The 15,211-nt window shown below is 40.0% G+C and overlaps 1 protein-coding gene across 1 annotated transcript; it reads left to right on the top strand.

Moving 5' to 3' along the window:
• Positions 1-7,465: 7,465 nt before the first annotated feature.
• Positions 7,466-9,730, top strand: LOC123888410. The gene has a single exon (XM_045937468.1). It carries the CDS (start codon positions 7,466-7,468, stop codon positions 9,728-9,730), a length of 2,265 nt encoding a protein of 754 aa, XP_045793424.1.
• Positions 9,731-15,211: the final 5,481 nt, after the last annotated feature.

Below are 15,211 nucleotides of genomic sequence, written 5' to 3'. Positions count from 1 at the left end.
ACTCTGGCTGACTCTTGTATTGTCCTGTTCTTCCTCTCAACAACACCATTTTGTTGAGGTGTGATTGGAGCTGAGAATTCATGCTTGATTCCTTCAGAGATGCAGAATTCAAGAAAGCTTGCATTCTCAAACTCTTTACCATGATCACTTCGTATCCTAACAATAGCAGAGTTCTTTTCTCTTTGGAGTTGAAGACAAAGTTCTTTGAATGCATCAAAACTTTCAGATTTGTCTTTTAGAAATTCAATCCATGTGAACCTTGAAAAATCATCTACCATAACAAACGCGTACCTTTTTCCTCCAAGGCTCTCTACTTGCATTGGCCCCATCAGGTCTATGTGCAGTAATTCTAGAACCCTTGTTGTGGTAAGATGTTGTAACTTCGGATGCGACATCTTTGTCTGCTTTCCTATTTGACATTCTCCACATATACTTCCTTCCTCAATTTTGAGTTTTGGAAGATCTCTGATTGCCTCTTTAGCTATTGCCTTCTTCATGCCTTTGAGGTGCAGGTGGCCAAGTTTTTGATGCCACAACTTTACCTCATCTTCTTTACTAATAAGACATGTTGGTACCTCTTCTTCTTTAGGAATCCAGAGATAGCAGTTGTCTCTTGACCTTACTCCTTTCATCAACAGCTCTCCTTGCTCGTTTGTAACTAGGCATTCAGCTTTTGTGAAGTTAACTTTCATGCCTTGATCACAAAGTTGGCTTATGCTGATTAGATTTGCTTTAAGCCCTTTTACAAGCAGCACATTATCTAGCTTTGGTAAGCCATGGTTTGCAAGTTTACCAACTCCCTTGATTTCTCCTTTGGCTCCATCTCCAAAGGTTACAAAACTGGTAGCATATGACTTCAAGTCTTCAAGATAGTGTTCAACACCTGTCATGTGTCTAGAACAGCCACTATCAAAGTACCAGGTTTCTCTTGAAGAAGCTCTTAAGGATGTATGAGCTATTAGACCTGTGGTCTTCTTCTTTTCTCTCCATTCCTGTCTTGTTGTAACATTAGGAAAGACAGGAGTATAGAATTCTTGATGAACTCTCCTTGGATATCCGTGCAGCCTATAGCAAAAAGGCCTAATGTGTCCTTTCCTGCCACAATGATGACATGTCCAGTTATAGAACCTGGGCATAGGATGTCCCATCAGATGTTGCGACAATCCTCCTGACACAAACGTGCTGTTGATTGGAGTATGTATAGTGGCATTGTTGAACTTTATCTGTTGCTTTACTCTTTCATGTTCAAAACCAATGGGCTTAGGTTTCCCGTAGTTTTGTCTTTGTAACATTTCCTCAAAAGCATCAGTACCTTTGGTCATCATTTTAGCCACTTTTGTGACTTGATCCAAGTCAGCATTTAACTTGGTCACTTCTTCACCTTGTTCAGCAACTTTACACAGGAGGTTAGACTTCTCTATTTCCAACTGTTGAATTTGACTACTCTGATCTTCAACCTTAATGTTGAGATTATTAATGTTCATGAGTAAGTCATTTCTCTCAGCTTGCAGTTTGCCATTGATCTTCTTTTGTTTCTCCAATGCTTTGCAAACTTCTATACTTCTACTATGAAGATCTTTGTAAGTAGCAGCTAGTTCTTCATAAGTTACCTCCTCATCACATGATTCTGAGTCAGATACACAGACTCCTGTTAAAGCATTAACATATTTGGCAGATTCTTCCTCCTCTGAATCTGTATCAGACCATGAAACCACAAGACTTTTCTTTTGCCTTTTTAGAAAGGTTGGACATTCAGGTCTGATATGGCCAAAACCTTCACATTCGTGGCATTTCACTCCTCTTTCATCTTCATTTGTCTTTTTCTGAAAGCTGGACTGTTTGTTGTTGTTGAATCGACCATTTGGCTTGTGCCTTTGATCTACTTTCTTCATCAACTTGTTGAACTGTCTCCCAAGCATAGCCATAGACTCAGCTAAGCTTTCTTCACCTTCAGATTCAATTTGTAAATCATCAGCAGCACTTTTTGAAGCAAAGGCTAGATTCTTATCTTTCTTTTCATTTCTCCTGTTTAGGCCAATTTCATAGGTCTGAAGTGATCCTATGAGTTCATCTAGATTTAGACTTGAAAGATCATGAGCCTCCTCAATAGCTGTCACCTTCATATCAAATCTTTTAGGCAAAGATCTGAGTATTTTTCCAACTAGCTCCTCATCTGAGATAGGTTTCCCAAGTGCATCAAACGAATTTGCAAAGTCAAGCACATTCATCTGAAAGTCATGAATGGTTTCTTCCTCCTTCATTCTGAGATTCTCAAAATTGGTTTTGAGCATCTGAAGTTTAGATAGCTTAACTTTTGATGTTCCTTCATGAGCTTTTCTCAGAACTTCCCAGGCGTGCTTAGCAGTAATACATCTCTTAACAAGCCTGAACATGTTTGCATCCACACCATTAAAAATTGCATACAAGGCTTTGGAGTTGCCAAGTGCCAGATCATCCTCATCTTTAGTCCATTCATCATTTGGCTTCTTGACATCAGTTTTATTGCCATCTTTGTCAAGAACCATTGGTGGTTCCCATCCACGTAACACAGCCTTCCATGTCCTGCTGTCAATTGATTTTATGAAAGCCTCCATTTTAGATTTCCAATAATCATAGTTCTCAGGACCTGTCAGTAAGGGGGGTTTAGACACTGACCCTCCTTCTTTATCCATTGTACCAGAAAGTACTCTCCCTGGAGCTCACCCAAAATAACAGAACAGGGTGCCTGCTCTGATGCCAATTGAAATTCTGGTATCACTAGAATGATGTTGCCTAAGATGTCCCACCAACTACTTTGTGAATAATGTTGTTTTCTATTGTTGGCACATCTTATATAACATATAAAAACTGACAGAGAATAAATAAATGACACAAGTAATTGTTAACCCAGTTCAGCCAACTGCCTACTCTGGGGGATACCAATCCAGGAAGGAAATCCACTAATAGCTCTAGTTACTAAGACCTCCAGCAAACCCTAGGATTTACGCCTTAAACTAAGACCTCCAGCAAACCCTTGGTTTACGCCTTATAACCTCGACACTACTCATGCAACTTCTGCCTAGGAACTCCTAGACATGAGATCCCATCTCACTTCCACTCACACAACACAACCTGTGTTGATTATACAATGTTGGGAATGATGTGGCGACAACTTGTCAAGACAACACTTCACTTTTGCTTAAAAGCTTCAAGTGAATCACACACGGTAAACTCCGTACTTCAAAGCTTAGGAGTAACCTTAAAATAATAAACTTACTTCTTAACTCGTGTTATAGAATCCACAAGCAAGAATTACAATCAAATAATAAAAGACTCAACAAAGACTCAATATGTGAACTAATATTTTTCAAATGAGATATCTATTCTTGAGCTTGGTCTTCGTATATATAATGATCTAGCACGCTCCTCTTTCTTCATTACTGATAGGACGCTCCTTGCAGCTCATAAAAGGTGATCTGATTCTCTTTTGATCTTCATCAAGAATATATCAAGACTTTCCAAAAGTGTTTAAAGGACTTTATGTGATAGGATAAGTCATCCAGCTATTCCATTAAGTTTGTCTTATCCTTAAAGCTCCTGATCAGATCAAATCTCCATTGAGCGTGCTCTTTAAGTGGATTTCCATAAATAGCAGATGCTCTCATAAATGCGCGAGATTTCCTTGAATAAAAAGGATGTTGTAACATGTTTTCCAACATCTTGTTAGTATATTTGTTTTAGCAAAATTAAGCCAATTCAAATATCCAACACTATTGGCTTTGACTATGAGATAGTGGATCAAGAAATGAGTTACAACAAAGCTACTATCACTACCCCCATTGATAAAACTTTTCCTGTTAGTGGTGGGTTACTACCTCCTCATCCTCCCACACATCAGGGAACTGACACATGGTTGAAACCCAAGCAGCATGTGCAGACTAACTCGATGCCTCAACATCCGCCTCACCATCGATACAACTGGTCAAGATCTAGGACTAAAAGAAGGAATTGGAGGTGTCATTACTGTGGTAGGAAAGGGCACATCAGACCTTACTGTTACAAGCTGTATGGATATCCACAGAATTCACGATCACTTGAACCCAAATCTGAGAACGTGAATGTCAAGAAAGAGTGGAAGAAGAAGGAAGATGGTGTAAGCCTGATAGCCCATACATCACTACGGGCATCATCTAGACAAGATTGGTATTTTGACAGTGGATGCTCTAGACACATGACTGGAGTGGAAGGGTATCTAGCCAATCTAAGATCCTATGCCACAAGTTTTGTAACTTTTGGAGATGGAGCTAAGGGAGAAATAAAAGGAATTGGGAACCTAATTGACAATGGATTACCAAACTTAGACAATGTTCTGTTAGTAAAAGGTCTTACAGCCAATTTGATTAGCATCAGTCAATTGTGTGACCAAGGCATGAAGGTGAACTTCACACAATCAGAATGTCTTGTTACAGATGGAGAAGGAAGACTGATAATGAAGGGAGCAAGGTCCAAAGACAATTGTTACTTGTGGGTATCTGAAGAAGGAAATTATATGTCTACTTGCCTCATAAGCAAAAATGATGAAGTCAAACTCTGGCATCAAAAGTTAGGCCATCTACATCTAAGAGGAATGAAAAAGGCCATAGCTGAAGAAGCAATCAGAGGATTACCCAAGCTAAAGATAGACGAAGGAACAATATGTGGAGAATGTCAGATAGGCAAACAAACCAAGGTGGCGCATCCAAGGCTTCAACATCAAACTACTACCAGAACACTTGAATTACTACATATGGATTTGATGGGACCTATGCAGACTGAAAGTCTTGGAGGAAAAAGGTATGCTTTTGTTATGGTGGATGATTTCTCTAGATTTACATGGATAGATTTCCTTAGAGAAAAATCAGATAGTTTTGAAACATTTAGAAACTTATGTGTACAACTTCAAAGAGAAAAGGAGTCTGTTATCATAAGGGTCAGAAGCGATCATGGGAAGGAATTTGAAAATAGCAAATTCTATGATTTCTGTGCAGCAGAAGGTATCCAACATGAATTCTCTGCTCCCATAACACCACAACAAAATGGTGTAGTAGAGAGAAAGAATAGAACCATTCAAGAGTCTGCTAGGGTAATGCTTCATGCCAAGGGTCTTCCATATCAGTTCTGGGCAGAGGCTATGAGTACAGCCTGCTACATACACAACCGTGTAACACTCAAAAAGGGAACATCTGCAACCTTGTATGAATTATGGAAGGGAAGAAAGCCAACTGTGAAACACTTTCACATTTTTGGGAGTAAATGCTATATTCTTGCTGACAGAGAACCAAGACGAAAACTTGATCCTAAAAGTGAAGAAGGTATATTTCTGGGATATTCCTTGAATAGCAGAGCCTACAGGGTCTATAACAAAAAAACCAAAGTCATTATGGAAACGATCAATGTTGTGATTGATGATGCACCATCCACTCAACCATCGGATGTGGAAACAGATGTTGAACCATCTCCTGACAACTCTGATGAGATGACACAAAGTGAAAAGTCTGAGTTAAAAGGTAATGAATCTGATCAAGACTCTGTACCTGCCCCAGCAAAAGCACCATCTATTAGGACACAGAAGAATCACCCTAAAGATCTAATCATAGGTGATCCAGACCAGGGCATCGCTACCAGAAGAAAGATTGATGCTATCTCAAACACTTGTTTTGTATCAAAATTTGAGCCTAAAAACATAAAAGAGGCCCTTACTGATGAGTTCTGGATTGAAGCAATGCAAGAGGAATTGAATCAATTCAAGAGAAATGAAGTCTGGGACCTTGTTCCAAGACCACATGGAGTAAATGTCATAGGTACTAAATGGATATACAAGAATAAATCTGATGAGAAGGGCACAGTAACAAGGAATAAGGCAAGACTGGTAGCTCAAGGTTACACTCAGGTAGAGGGAATCGACTTTGATGAGACCTTTGCCCCCGTAGCAAGACTAGAATCCATAAGGCTGCTTCTTGGTGTAGCTTGCATCCTCAAACTCAAACTCTATCAAATGGATGTCAAGAGCGCTTTTCTAAATGGGTATCTTCATGAAGAAGTGTTTGTTGAACAGCCCAAAGGTTTCACAGATCCAAATCATCCGGATCATGTCTACAAACTGAAAAAGGCTTTGTATGGCTTGAAACAAGCACCAAGGGCTTGGTATGAGAGGCTAACTGAATTCCTGATCAACCAAGGATACAAGAAAGGTGGAAATGACAAGACCTTGTTTGTCAAAGAAATGAATGGAAACTTGTTGATAGCACAGATATATGTTGATGACATAGTCTTTGGAGGGATGGCGGAACCGATGGTCCAACACTTTGTGAGACAAATGCAGTCTGAATTTGAGATGAGCTTGGTAGGTGAACTAACCTATTTTCTTGGATTACAGGTGAAACAGATGGAAGACACAATATTTGTGTCTCAAAGCAAGTATGCTAAAAATATTATAAAGAAATTTGGCATGGAAAATGCTGTTCACAAAAGAACACCTGCTGCCACACATCTGAAATTAACCAAGGATGAGAAAGGTGTAGATGTAGACCAAAGCCTGTACAGAAGCATGATAGGAAGCCTACTATACCTCACAGCAAGCACACCTGACATCACATTTGCTGTTGGTGTATGTGCAAGGTACCAAGCTGAGCCAAAAATGAGCCATCTTACACAAGTAAAAAGAATTTTGAAGTATGTCAATGGAACTTCTGATTATGGAATAATGTATTCCCACACCAACAATGCTAGGTTGATGGGATATTGTGATGCAGACTGGGCTGGATGTGCTGATGACAGAAGAAGCACCTCTGGTGGATGTTTTTACCTAGGAGAGAATCTTATCTCATGGTTTAGCAAGAAACAAAACTGCGTCTCTCTATCCACTGCAGAAGCTGAGTACATTGCAGCTGGGAGTAGTTGCTCTCAACTACTGTGGATGAAGCAGATGCTTAAGGAATACAATGTTGAACAGGATGCTCTAACATTGTACTGTGACAACATGAGCGCCATAAATATTTCGAAAAATCCAATACAGCACAGTAGAACAAAGCATATTGACATTCGTCATCACTTCATCAGGGATTTAGTAGAGGAAAATATTGTGAAGTTGGAGCATGTTGCTACAGAGGAACAGGTGGCTGACATTTTCACTAAAGCATTGGATGCAACACAATTTGAAAGGCTCAGGGGCAAATTAGGAATTTGCCTGCATGAGGAGTTATAGCAGTTAAAGCACTATATGCGTGCAACCGTTCTTCTCTCTTCTCTTCAACTAGTGGAGCACGCAAATCTAGGAAAGACATCAAACACTTTCCATAACCCCCTCATTACACGCACTCATCTCTCCATCAATTGTGTTTTCTCTCTCAAACTCTCAACTTCCCTATCAACTCTATCACATTCTTGGAAATTAGAATCATCTCGTTCATCACCCTCAATCACCAAAATTCACAAAAATCTCATCACCATGTCTCAACAATCTGATCCTTCCCAAATCAAGAACACCACTGATGATACTGTGAAAACTCGCTCCAAAGCAAAAGGTTCTACTGTTGTCATTGATGCTGAACCCATCACGACTGTGCTTTCAACTAAATCGAAGAAGAAATCGTCAAAATCGAAGGCTAGCGAAAAGAAGGAGAAACCTACTAAAGTAAGTGAATCCTCTCCGTCTCTCTCGAACAAGTCTATTTCTAGTAAATCTGAGAAGAAAAAGGGTGAATTGTCTGTTAAAAAGGGTTTGAACATGTTTGATTTGTACTTGAACAAAAATCCTTTTGATACTATCAATGTTGAATCGCATGTTGACGCCTCTGTCAAATTAGCGACTGAATCAAATGTTGAATCATCTAGTAAGGTTCATAGTGAAACTGAGAAATCTGAAGTTGAAAAGGTTGTTGGAGAAAAACCTACTCTGTCGATTAACCCCAAATCTACTGAAACCCTAGAAACACCTAGGTCTGTTACTGTTGAACCTGTTGTTGGTCAAACCTTTTTGGCTGAGAAAGAGGAAGTAATTGTTTCTGATAATGTCACCCCTGCGGTTGGTGACAAAACTGTGAAAGAAAAGGATTCTATTCCTGATGATGTGTTGGAAGCTGGAGCATCCGCGAAACTGATTGATGCTGCAAAGGATGTTGAACCATCCAAAACTCGTCAAAACTCCAGTGATACTGCCTTCACTGATTCATTTGGTAGTAGTTCTGATACAGAAGCATCTACTGAAGAAGAGATAACTAAAGATGGAGGTACTCCTGAGATTGTGGCTGACTCTGAGCCTGAGAAAGAAAAAGAGAAAGAAGCTACTGGGAACAATGATGCTACTGGTTCTGAGAAAACAGGTACTGAAGGCAAGAATATGGTGGATTTGGATGACATTGAAACTGATGAAGACCAACAGGCCAAACCTGTTCAGAAAGATGTTAGAAGAAGACTGAGAAGCAGGACAACAAAACCTGCACCTGTTATTGAAACCACTCCTGTCGTGACCAAGAAGACTAGGGGTTCTACCCTGAAACCTGTCAAATATGGTCCTAAGAAATCTTGGAGCAAGTCTGTACCTCCCTCTGAGAAGAAGAAGAATGTGCTGAAAAGGAAGAGTGCACCATCCAGTGACTCTGATTTTGATGCTGACAAGGATGCTTCAAGCATCAAGCCTCCTGCGAAGAAGACCATGTCTACAAGAAAAGCTGCCTCTGTTCCTGCTGAGATTGAAGATTTTCCTTGTGATAATGTGTCATTCCACCTTCCATCATATGCCCAAAGATGGGGTCTTATCTGCAAAAGGAGACTTGCCTTGGAAAGAGAATTAGGCGAAGATATCTTGGAGTGTGAAGAAGTAGTGAACTTGATCAAGGATGCTGGGATGATTAAGACTGTGAGGGGTTTAGGCTCCTGTTATGAGAAGCTGGTAAGGGAGTTTGTGGTCAACATCCCTGCAGGATGTGACAATCCTCTGGATAGAGAATATCAGAAGGTTTATGTGCGTGGAAAGTGTGTGGAATTCTCCCCTGCTGTTATCAACAAGGCTCTTGATAACCCTGATGTGACTCATCCTGACCTTGAGGTATCTAATAATGTGATCTGCAAAACCATTACTGCTAACCAGGTGAAGATTTGGCCAAGGAAGGCAAAAGTGCCTGCTGTAAAGCTGACCTTTAAGTATGCTATTCTGAATCGCATTGCTTCAGTCAACTGGGTTCCCACAACCCACTCCTCTGATGTTGCTACTGGACTAGGTAAATTGATCTACATGATTGGCACAGGTACAAAATTTAATGCTGGTCTTTATATCTTCAATCAAATTGTACAACATGCCAAGACCTCTGTTACAAAGCAACCCATTGCTTTCCCTACTTTGCTCTGTGATATCATATTTTCTCAGCACCCTAGCATTAGACATGAGGGTGAGTCTGCAAAGAGAAGAGCAGAATCTCTCTCTATTCATCAGAAATTGTATAGCCAACCGCATGCTCCAGACATTGTTGGCTCATCAACTGCTGCTACAAATGCTCCCATGACAAGGAAGGAGATAATTGCTATGCTGGAAGCAAATTGCAAGGAGTTGGATGAAAAGAAGCTGCAATTTGAAAGGATGATTCATGCTCTGAAGCTTGAAGAAGCTGCAGCTACTGATATGGATGAGCAAATGGCTGATGCTGTTAGTGAGGAAGAGGAAGCTGGTTCAGATGAGGAAGAAGAAAGTGACTCTAGTGCTAGTGCCTCTGTATAACCTTCTTTATTTCTCTTTTGCATTTGATCTTTTGAATTTGGCACCAAGTGTGCATGGTCTGTAATAATTTCTGGTACTCTCTGCACTTTATATTCTGGTACTCTGGATATTTTTCTCTTTATGCTCTATGAAGACCATGTTTGTCTAATTTCTGGCTAAAAAGGGGGAGTAGTGTGATAGTGTGATATCAAATAAATATATGCTCTCTGATGTGTTGTGCCATGAGGATGTGCTACCTGATGTTGCATCATCAAGTTACAGGTAGTAATGCGGGAGTTGAGGGGGAGTAAAAGTTCTGATATACTATGCATATGTGCTTATCTGGTATGCATGTTTGTAGGGGGAGTAAAAAATTGCTTGTTTAAAATATTTACTCGTCTCTGATATTAAGGGGGAGCAGCAAGTGCTTTACTCACACCATGCAAGGTGCTAATGAATGTTGAAGCATCAATATTCCTGAGAATTTATTTTTCTCTGCGTTGAGGGAATTTATTTTTCCCAGTGTTTCTTTCATGAGAATCTTTGTACTCTCTATTGGCATATATCCTGTGAGGCTAGTAGTGTGCGTTATTCCGCTGTGTATGTCTCTGATACTCTAGTGCGATACTTCTATATTTGATTGCGTTTTTCATATGAGGAGCGTTTGAAAATGCACTTGAAGATTGTTCTACTTTACTTCATGACTGTGTGCCTATGTTGAGTTGAAGAAAGGTAGTTATTGTATCTCTCTAGATTGGTTGAAATAATCACAAATTGTTTTAGCCAAAAATTGCCAAAGGGGGAGATTGTTGGTGTTTTAAAGTTTGGCCTCATTTTGCTAAAACAAATGATCAAGTCAGATGGGGAGCAGAATGCTTCACCATCAAGTTCAAGCAAGATGTTGCGCAGAATGCTTCAACATTGGATACCACATCCAGTGGGCCGGGCCTGTTATCATTAAATCTCGCGCCTTACTCTATAAAAGGAATCCACGTGATTTTACTTGTATGGCAAGCAGCGCCTTTCCTAATGCTCCAGAAGGCGGCCATAACCTAGTTTTGTTTCACAAAGAATCTCTTATTTATGGAAACAAAACATTTGCTCGAAGAATATTCCTTGAAGGAACTTTTGGACCTGATACAAGTTTGAAGCCCAATTCAAGACCTAGCCCATGCTAGTTGCTCAGGTTATTAATAGGGTGACTGAACCCTTGTGGAAATCACTGAAGCCGTTATTGAATTTCACAAAGCGTGTGTTTAGGTTTTAGTGTGTACTGTTTTTTCTTGTGCTTGTATCTCCTTGATGCAAGTCTGAGAATTGTTTTATTGTATTGTAATATCTCTGGAGCTTCTAAGCAAGGAGATAGTGTGTCAAGTATTCCCAAGCTTTTAAGCACGGAATAGCTATGTTTTAGGAAGTGTGACTTCATATCAATTATCTGTGTTGTGTAAACGATCACAGAGTCTGTGGTCAAGAGGAGGTGAGCGGAGGTTCTCATACCTAGGTGTGTCTTAGGTAGAATATAGCACGGGTGGTGATTAGGTGAGAAGTCATAAACTGGAAGTTTAGTGAGGGCTTCAAACTAATACTGTCATAGTGGATTCACTCCTGGATTGGTATCCCCCAGAGTAGGCTTATGCTGAACTGGGTTAACAAATTACTGTGTTAATTTATTTTCAGCTTGTTAAGTTTATTATTCATTTTGTATGCGCTGTTGGATGTTGGATCATTCACGCATTAAAAGTGTATTACAGTGGTGAAGCACCGTGTTCAACATCGTGTTACTAGTGTGCCAGAATTTCAATTGGCATCAGAGCAGGCACCCTGCTCGAAACTCAGGGTGAGCTTCAGGGACGGAAATTTCTGGTGAGATGGACAAGGAAGGAGGAACGGTTTCTAAACCACCACTGCTAACTGGGCCTGAGAACTATGACTACTGGAAAGCTAAGATGATGGTGTTTCTTAAATCCATTGACAGCAGAACATGGAAAGCTGTAGAGAATGGATGGGAACCCCCAATGGTCATTGATAAGGATGGAAAGGTAACAGGTGAAATCAAGCCTAATAAAGACTATTCTAAAGACGAGGATGACTTAGCTCTGGGAAATTCAAAAGCTTTGAATGCCATATTCAATGGGGTGGACATCAACATGTTCAGACTTGTTAAACGATGCACTGTCGCCAAACAGGCGTGGGAAATACTCAGGAAAGCACATGAAGGAACCAACAAGGTAAAGCTGTCCAAACTTCAGATGCTTCGCACAAACTTTGAAAATCTAAGTATGAAGGAAGAAGAGACTATTCATGACTTTCACATGAATATTTTAGAATTTGCAAATTCATTTGATGCTTTGGGAGAACCCATATCAGATGAAAAGCTGGTGAGCAAAATCCTCAGATCTCTACCTAAGAGGTTTGACATGAAAGTAACAGCAATAGAAGAATCTCAGGATCTGGCCAACATTCAAGTGGATGAGCTAATAGGCTCACTTCAAACCTATGAGATGAGCATAAACCAAAGAAAAGAGAAGAAAAACAAAAGTTTGGCTTTTACTTCTAATACTGCAGAAGATGAAGAGATAGATATGGAGACTGATGAAAGTCTATCTGAAGCCATGGTGTTACTTGGGAGACAGTTCAATCGTATCATGAAGAGGATGGACAAAAGAAATAAATTCAATGGTCCAAGCACCAAATCTGACTTCAATAATAAGTACAATGGTCCAAGCACCAAAACTGACTTCAACAAATCTGGATCTAGTCAAAGGAGGACCAGAAGTGATGACAAAAGTACTTCATCTAGAGGAGTTCAGTGTCATGAGTGCGAAGGATTTGGTCATATCAAATTCGAATGCCCTACTTTTCTGAAGAAGAAGAAGAGTCTTGCTGTTACTTGGTCAGATGAAGATTCAGAAGAAGAAGATGAAGGTGAATCTGCTAAACTTGTCAATGCATTGACAGGTGTTTGTGAATCTGATGCTGAATCATGTGATGAAACATCCTATGAAGAACTACTAACTACCTATAAAGACCTATTCATCAGGAGCAATGAATTCTGCAAAGCCTTGGAAAAACAAAAGAAGGCGAATTGCCAACTACAGGCTGAGAAGAATGAATGTCTAGATATAATTAAGACTCTCAACAAAGAGATTGAGAAGCTGAATGAAGACTTGGAGCATGCTAGAAAACAAGTTAGAGTCTTTGCATCTGGAGAAGAAAAGTTTCAAGCCATGCTGTTAAAACAAAGTGCAGGTAAGAAACCTATTGGCTTTGACTATGAGATAGTGGATCAAGAAATGAGTTACAACAAAGCTACTATCACTACCCCCATTGATAAAACTTTTCCTGTTAGTGGTGGGTTACTACCTCCTCATCCTCCCACACATCAGGGAACTGACACATGGTTGAAACCCAAGCAGCATGTGCAGACTAACTCGATGCCTCAACATCCGCCTCACCATCGATACAACTGGTCAAGATCTAGGACTAAAAGAAGGAATTGGAGGTGTCATTACTGTGGTAGGAAAGGGCACATCAGACCTTACTGTTACAAGCTGTATGGATATCCACAGAATTCACGATCACTTGAACCCAAATCTGAGAACGTGAATGTCAAGAAAGAGTGGAAGAAGAAGGAAGATGGTGTAAGCCTGATAGCCCATACATCACTACGGGCATCATCTAGACAAGATTGGTATTTTGACAGTGGATGCTCTAGACACATGACTGGAGTGGAAGGGTATCTAGCCAATCTAAGATCCTATGCCACAAGTTTTGTAACTTTTGGAGATGGAGCTAAGGGAGAAATAAAAGGAATTGGGAACCTAATTGACAATGGATTACCAAACTTAGACAATGTTCTGTTAGTAAAAGGTCTTACAGCCAATTTGATTAGCATCAGTCAATTGTGTGACCAAGGCATGAAGGTGAACTTCACACAATCAGAATGTCTTGTTACAGATGGAGAAGGAAGACTGATAATGAAGGGAGCAAGGTCCAAAGACAATTGTTACTTGTGGGTATCTGAAGAAGGAAATTATATGTCTACTTGCCTCATAAGCAAAAATGATGAAGTCAAACTCTGGCATCAAAAGTTAGGCCATCTACATCTAAGAGGAATGAAAAAGGCCATAGCTGAAGAAGCAATCAGAGGATTACCCAAGCTAAAGATAGACGAAGGAACAATATGTGGAGAATGTCAGATAGGCAAACAAACCAAGGTGGCGCATCCAAGGCTTCAACATCAAACTACTACCAGAACACTTGAATTACTACATATGGATTTGATGGGACCTATGCAGACTGAAAGTCTTGGAGGAAAAAGGTATGCTTTTGTTATGGTGGATGATTTCTCTAGATTTACATGGATAGATTTCCTTAGAGAAAAATCAGATAGTTTTGAAACATTTAGAAACTTATGTGTACAACTTCAAAGAGAAAAGGAGTCTGTTATCATAAGGGTCAGAAGCGATCATGGGAAGGAATTTGAAAATAGCAAATTCTATGATTTCTGTGCAGCAGAAGGTATCCAACATGAATTCTCTGCTCCCATAACACCACAACAAAATGGTGTAGTAGAGAGAAAGAATAGAACCATTCAAGAGTCTGCTAGGGTAATGCTTCATGCCAAGGGTCTTCCATATCAGTTCTGGGCAGAGGCTATGAGTACAGCCTGCTACATACACAACCGTGTAACACTCAAAAAGGGAACATCTGCAACCTTGTATGAATTATGGAAGGGAAGAAAGCCAACTGTGAAACACTTTCACATTTTTGGGAGTAAATGCTATATTCTTGCTGACAGAGAACCAAGACGAAAACTTGATCCTAAAAGTGAAGAAGGTATATTTCTGGGATATTCCTTGAATAGCAGAGCCTACAGGGTCTATAACACAAAAACCAAAGTCATTATGGAAACGATCAATGTTGTGATTGATGATGCACCATCCACTCAACCATCGGATGTGGAAACAGATGTTGAACCATCTCCTGACAACTCTGATGAGATGACACAAAGTGAAAAGTCTGAGTTAAAAGGTAATGAATCTGATCAAGACTCTGTACCTGCCCCAGCAAAAGCACCATCTATTAGGACACAGAAGAATCACCCTAAAGATCTAATCATAGGTGATCCAGACCAGGGCATCGCTACCAGAAGAAAGATTGATGCTATCTCAAACACTTGTTTTGTATCAAAATTTGAGCCTAAAAACATAAAAGAGGCCCTTACTGATGAGTTCTGGATTGAAGCAATGCAAGAGGAATTGAATCAATTCAAGAGAAATGAAGTCTGGGACCTTGTTCCAAGACCACATGGAGTAAATGTCATAGGTACTAAATGGATATACAAGAATAAATCTGATGAGAAGGGCACAGTAACAAGGAATAAGGCAAGACTGGTAGCTCAAGGTTACACTCAGGTAGAGGGAATCGACTTTGATGAGACCTTTGCCCCCGTAGCAAGACTAGAATCCATAAGGCTGCTTCTTGGTGTAGCTTGCA

This window comes from Trifolium pratense, linkage group LG1, assembly GCF_020283565.1.
Source record: "Trifolium pratense cultivar HEN17-A07 linkage group LG1, ARS_RC_1.1, whole genome shotgun sequence".
Lineage (NCBI taxonomy): Eukaryota > Viridiplantae > Streptophyta > Magnoliopsida > Fabales > Fabaceae > Trifolium > Trifolium pratense.
Note: the sequence above shows the minus strand (reverse complement) of the source record. Positions and strands in the feature narration are given on the sequence as shown.

Bases quoted from the DNA above. Each gene is read 5' to 3' on its own strand.
- LOC123888410 (XM_045937468.1), top strand. From the start codon at position 7,466: ATGTCTCAACAATCTGATCCTTCCCAAATCAAGAACACCACTGATGAT.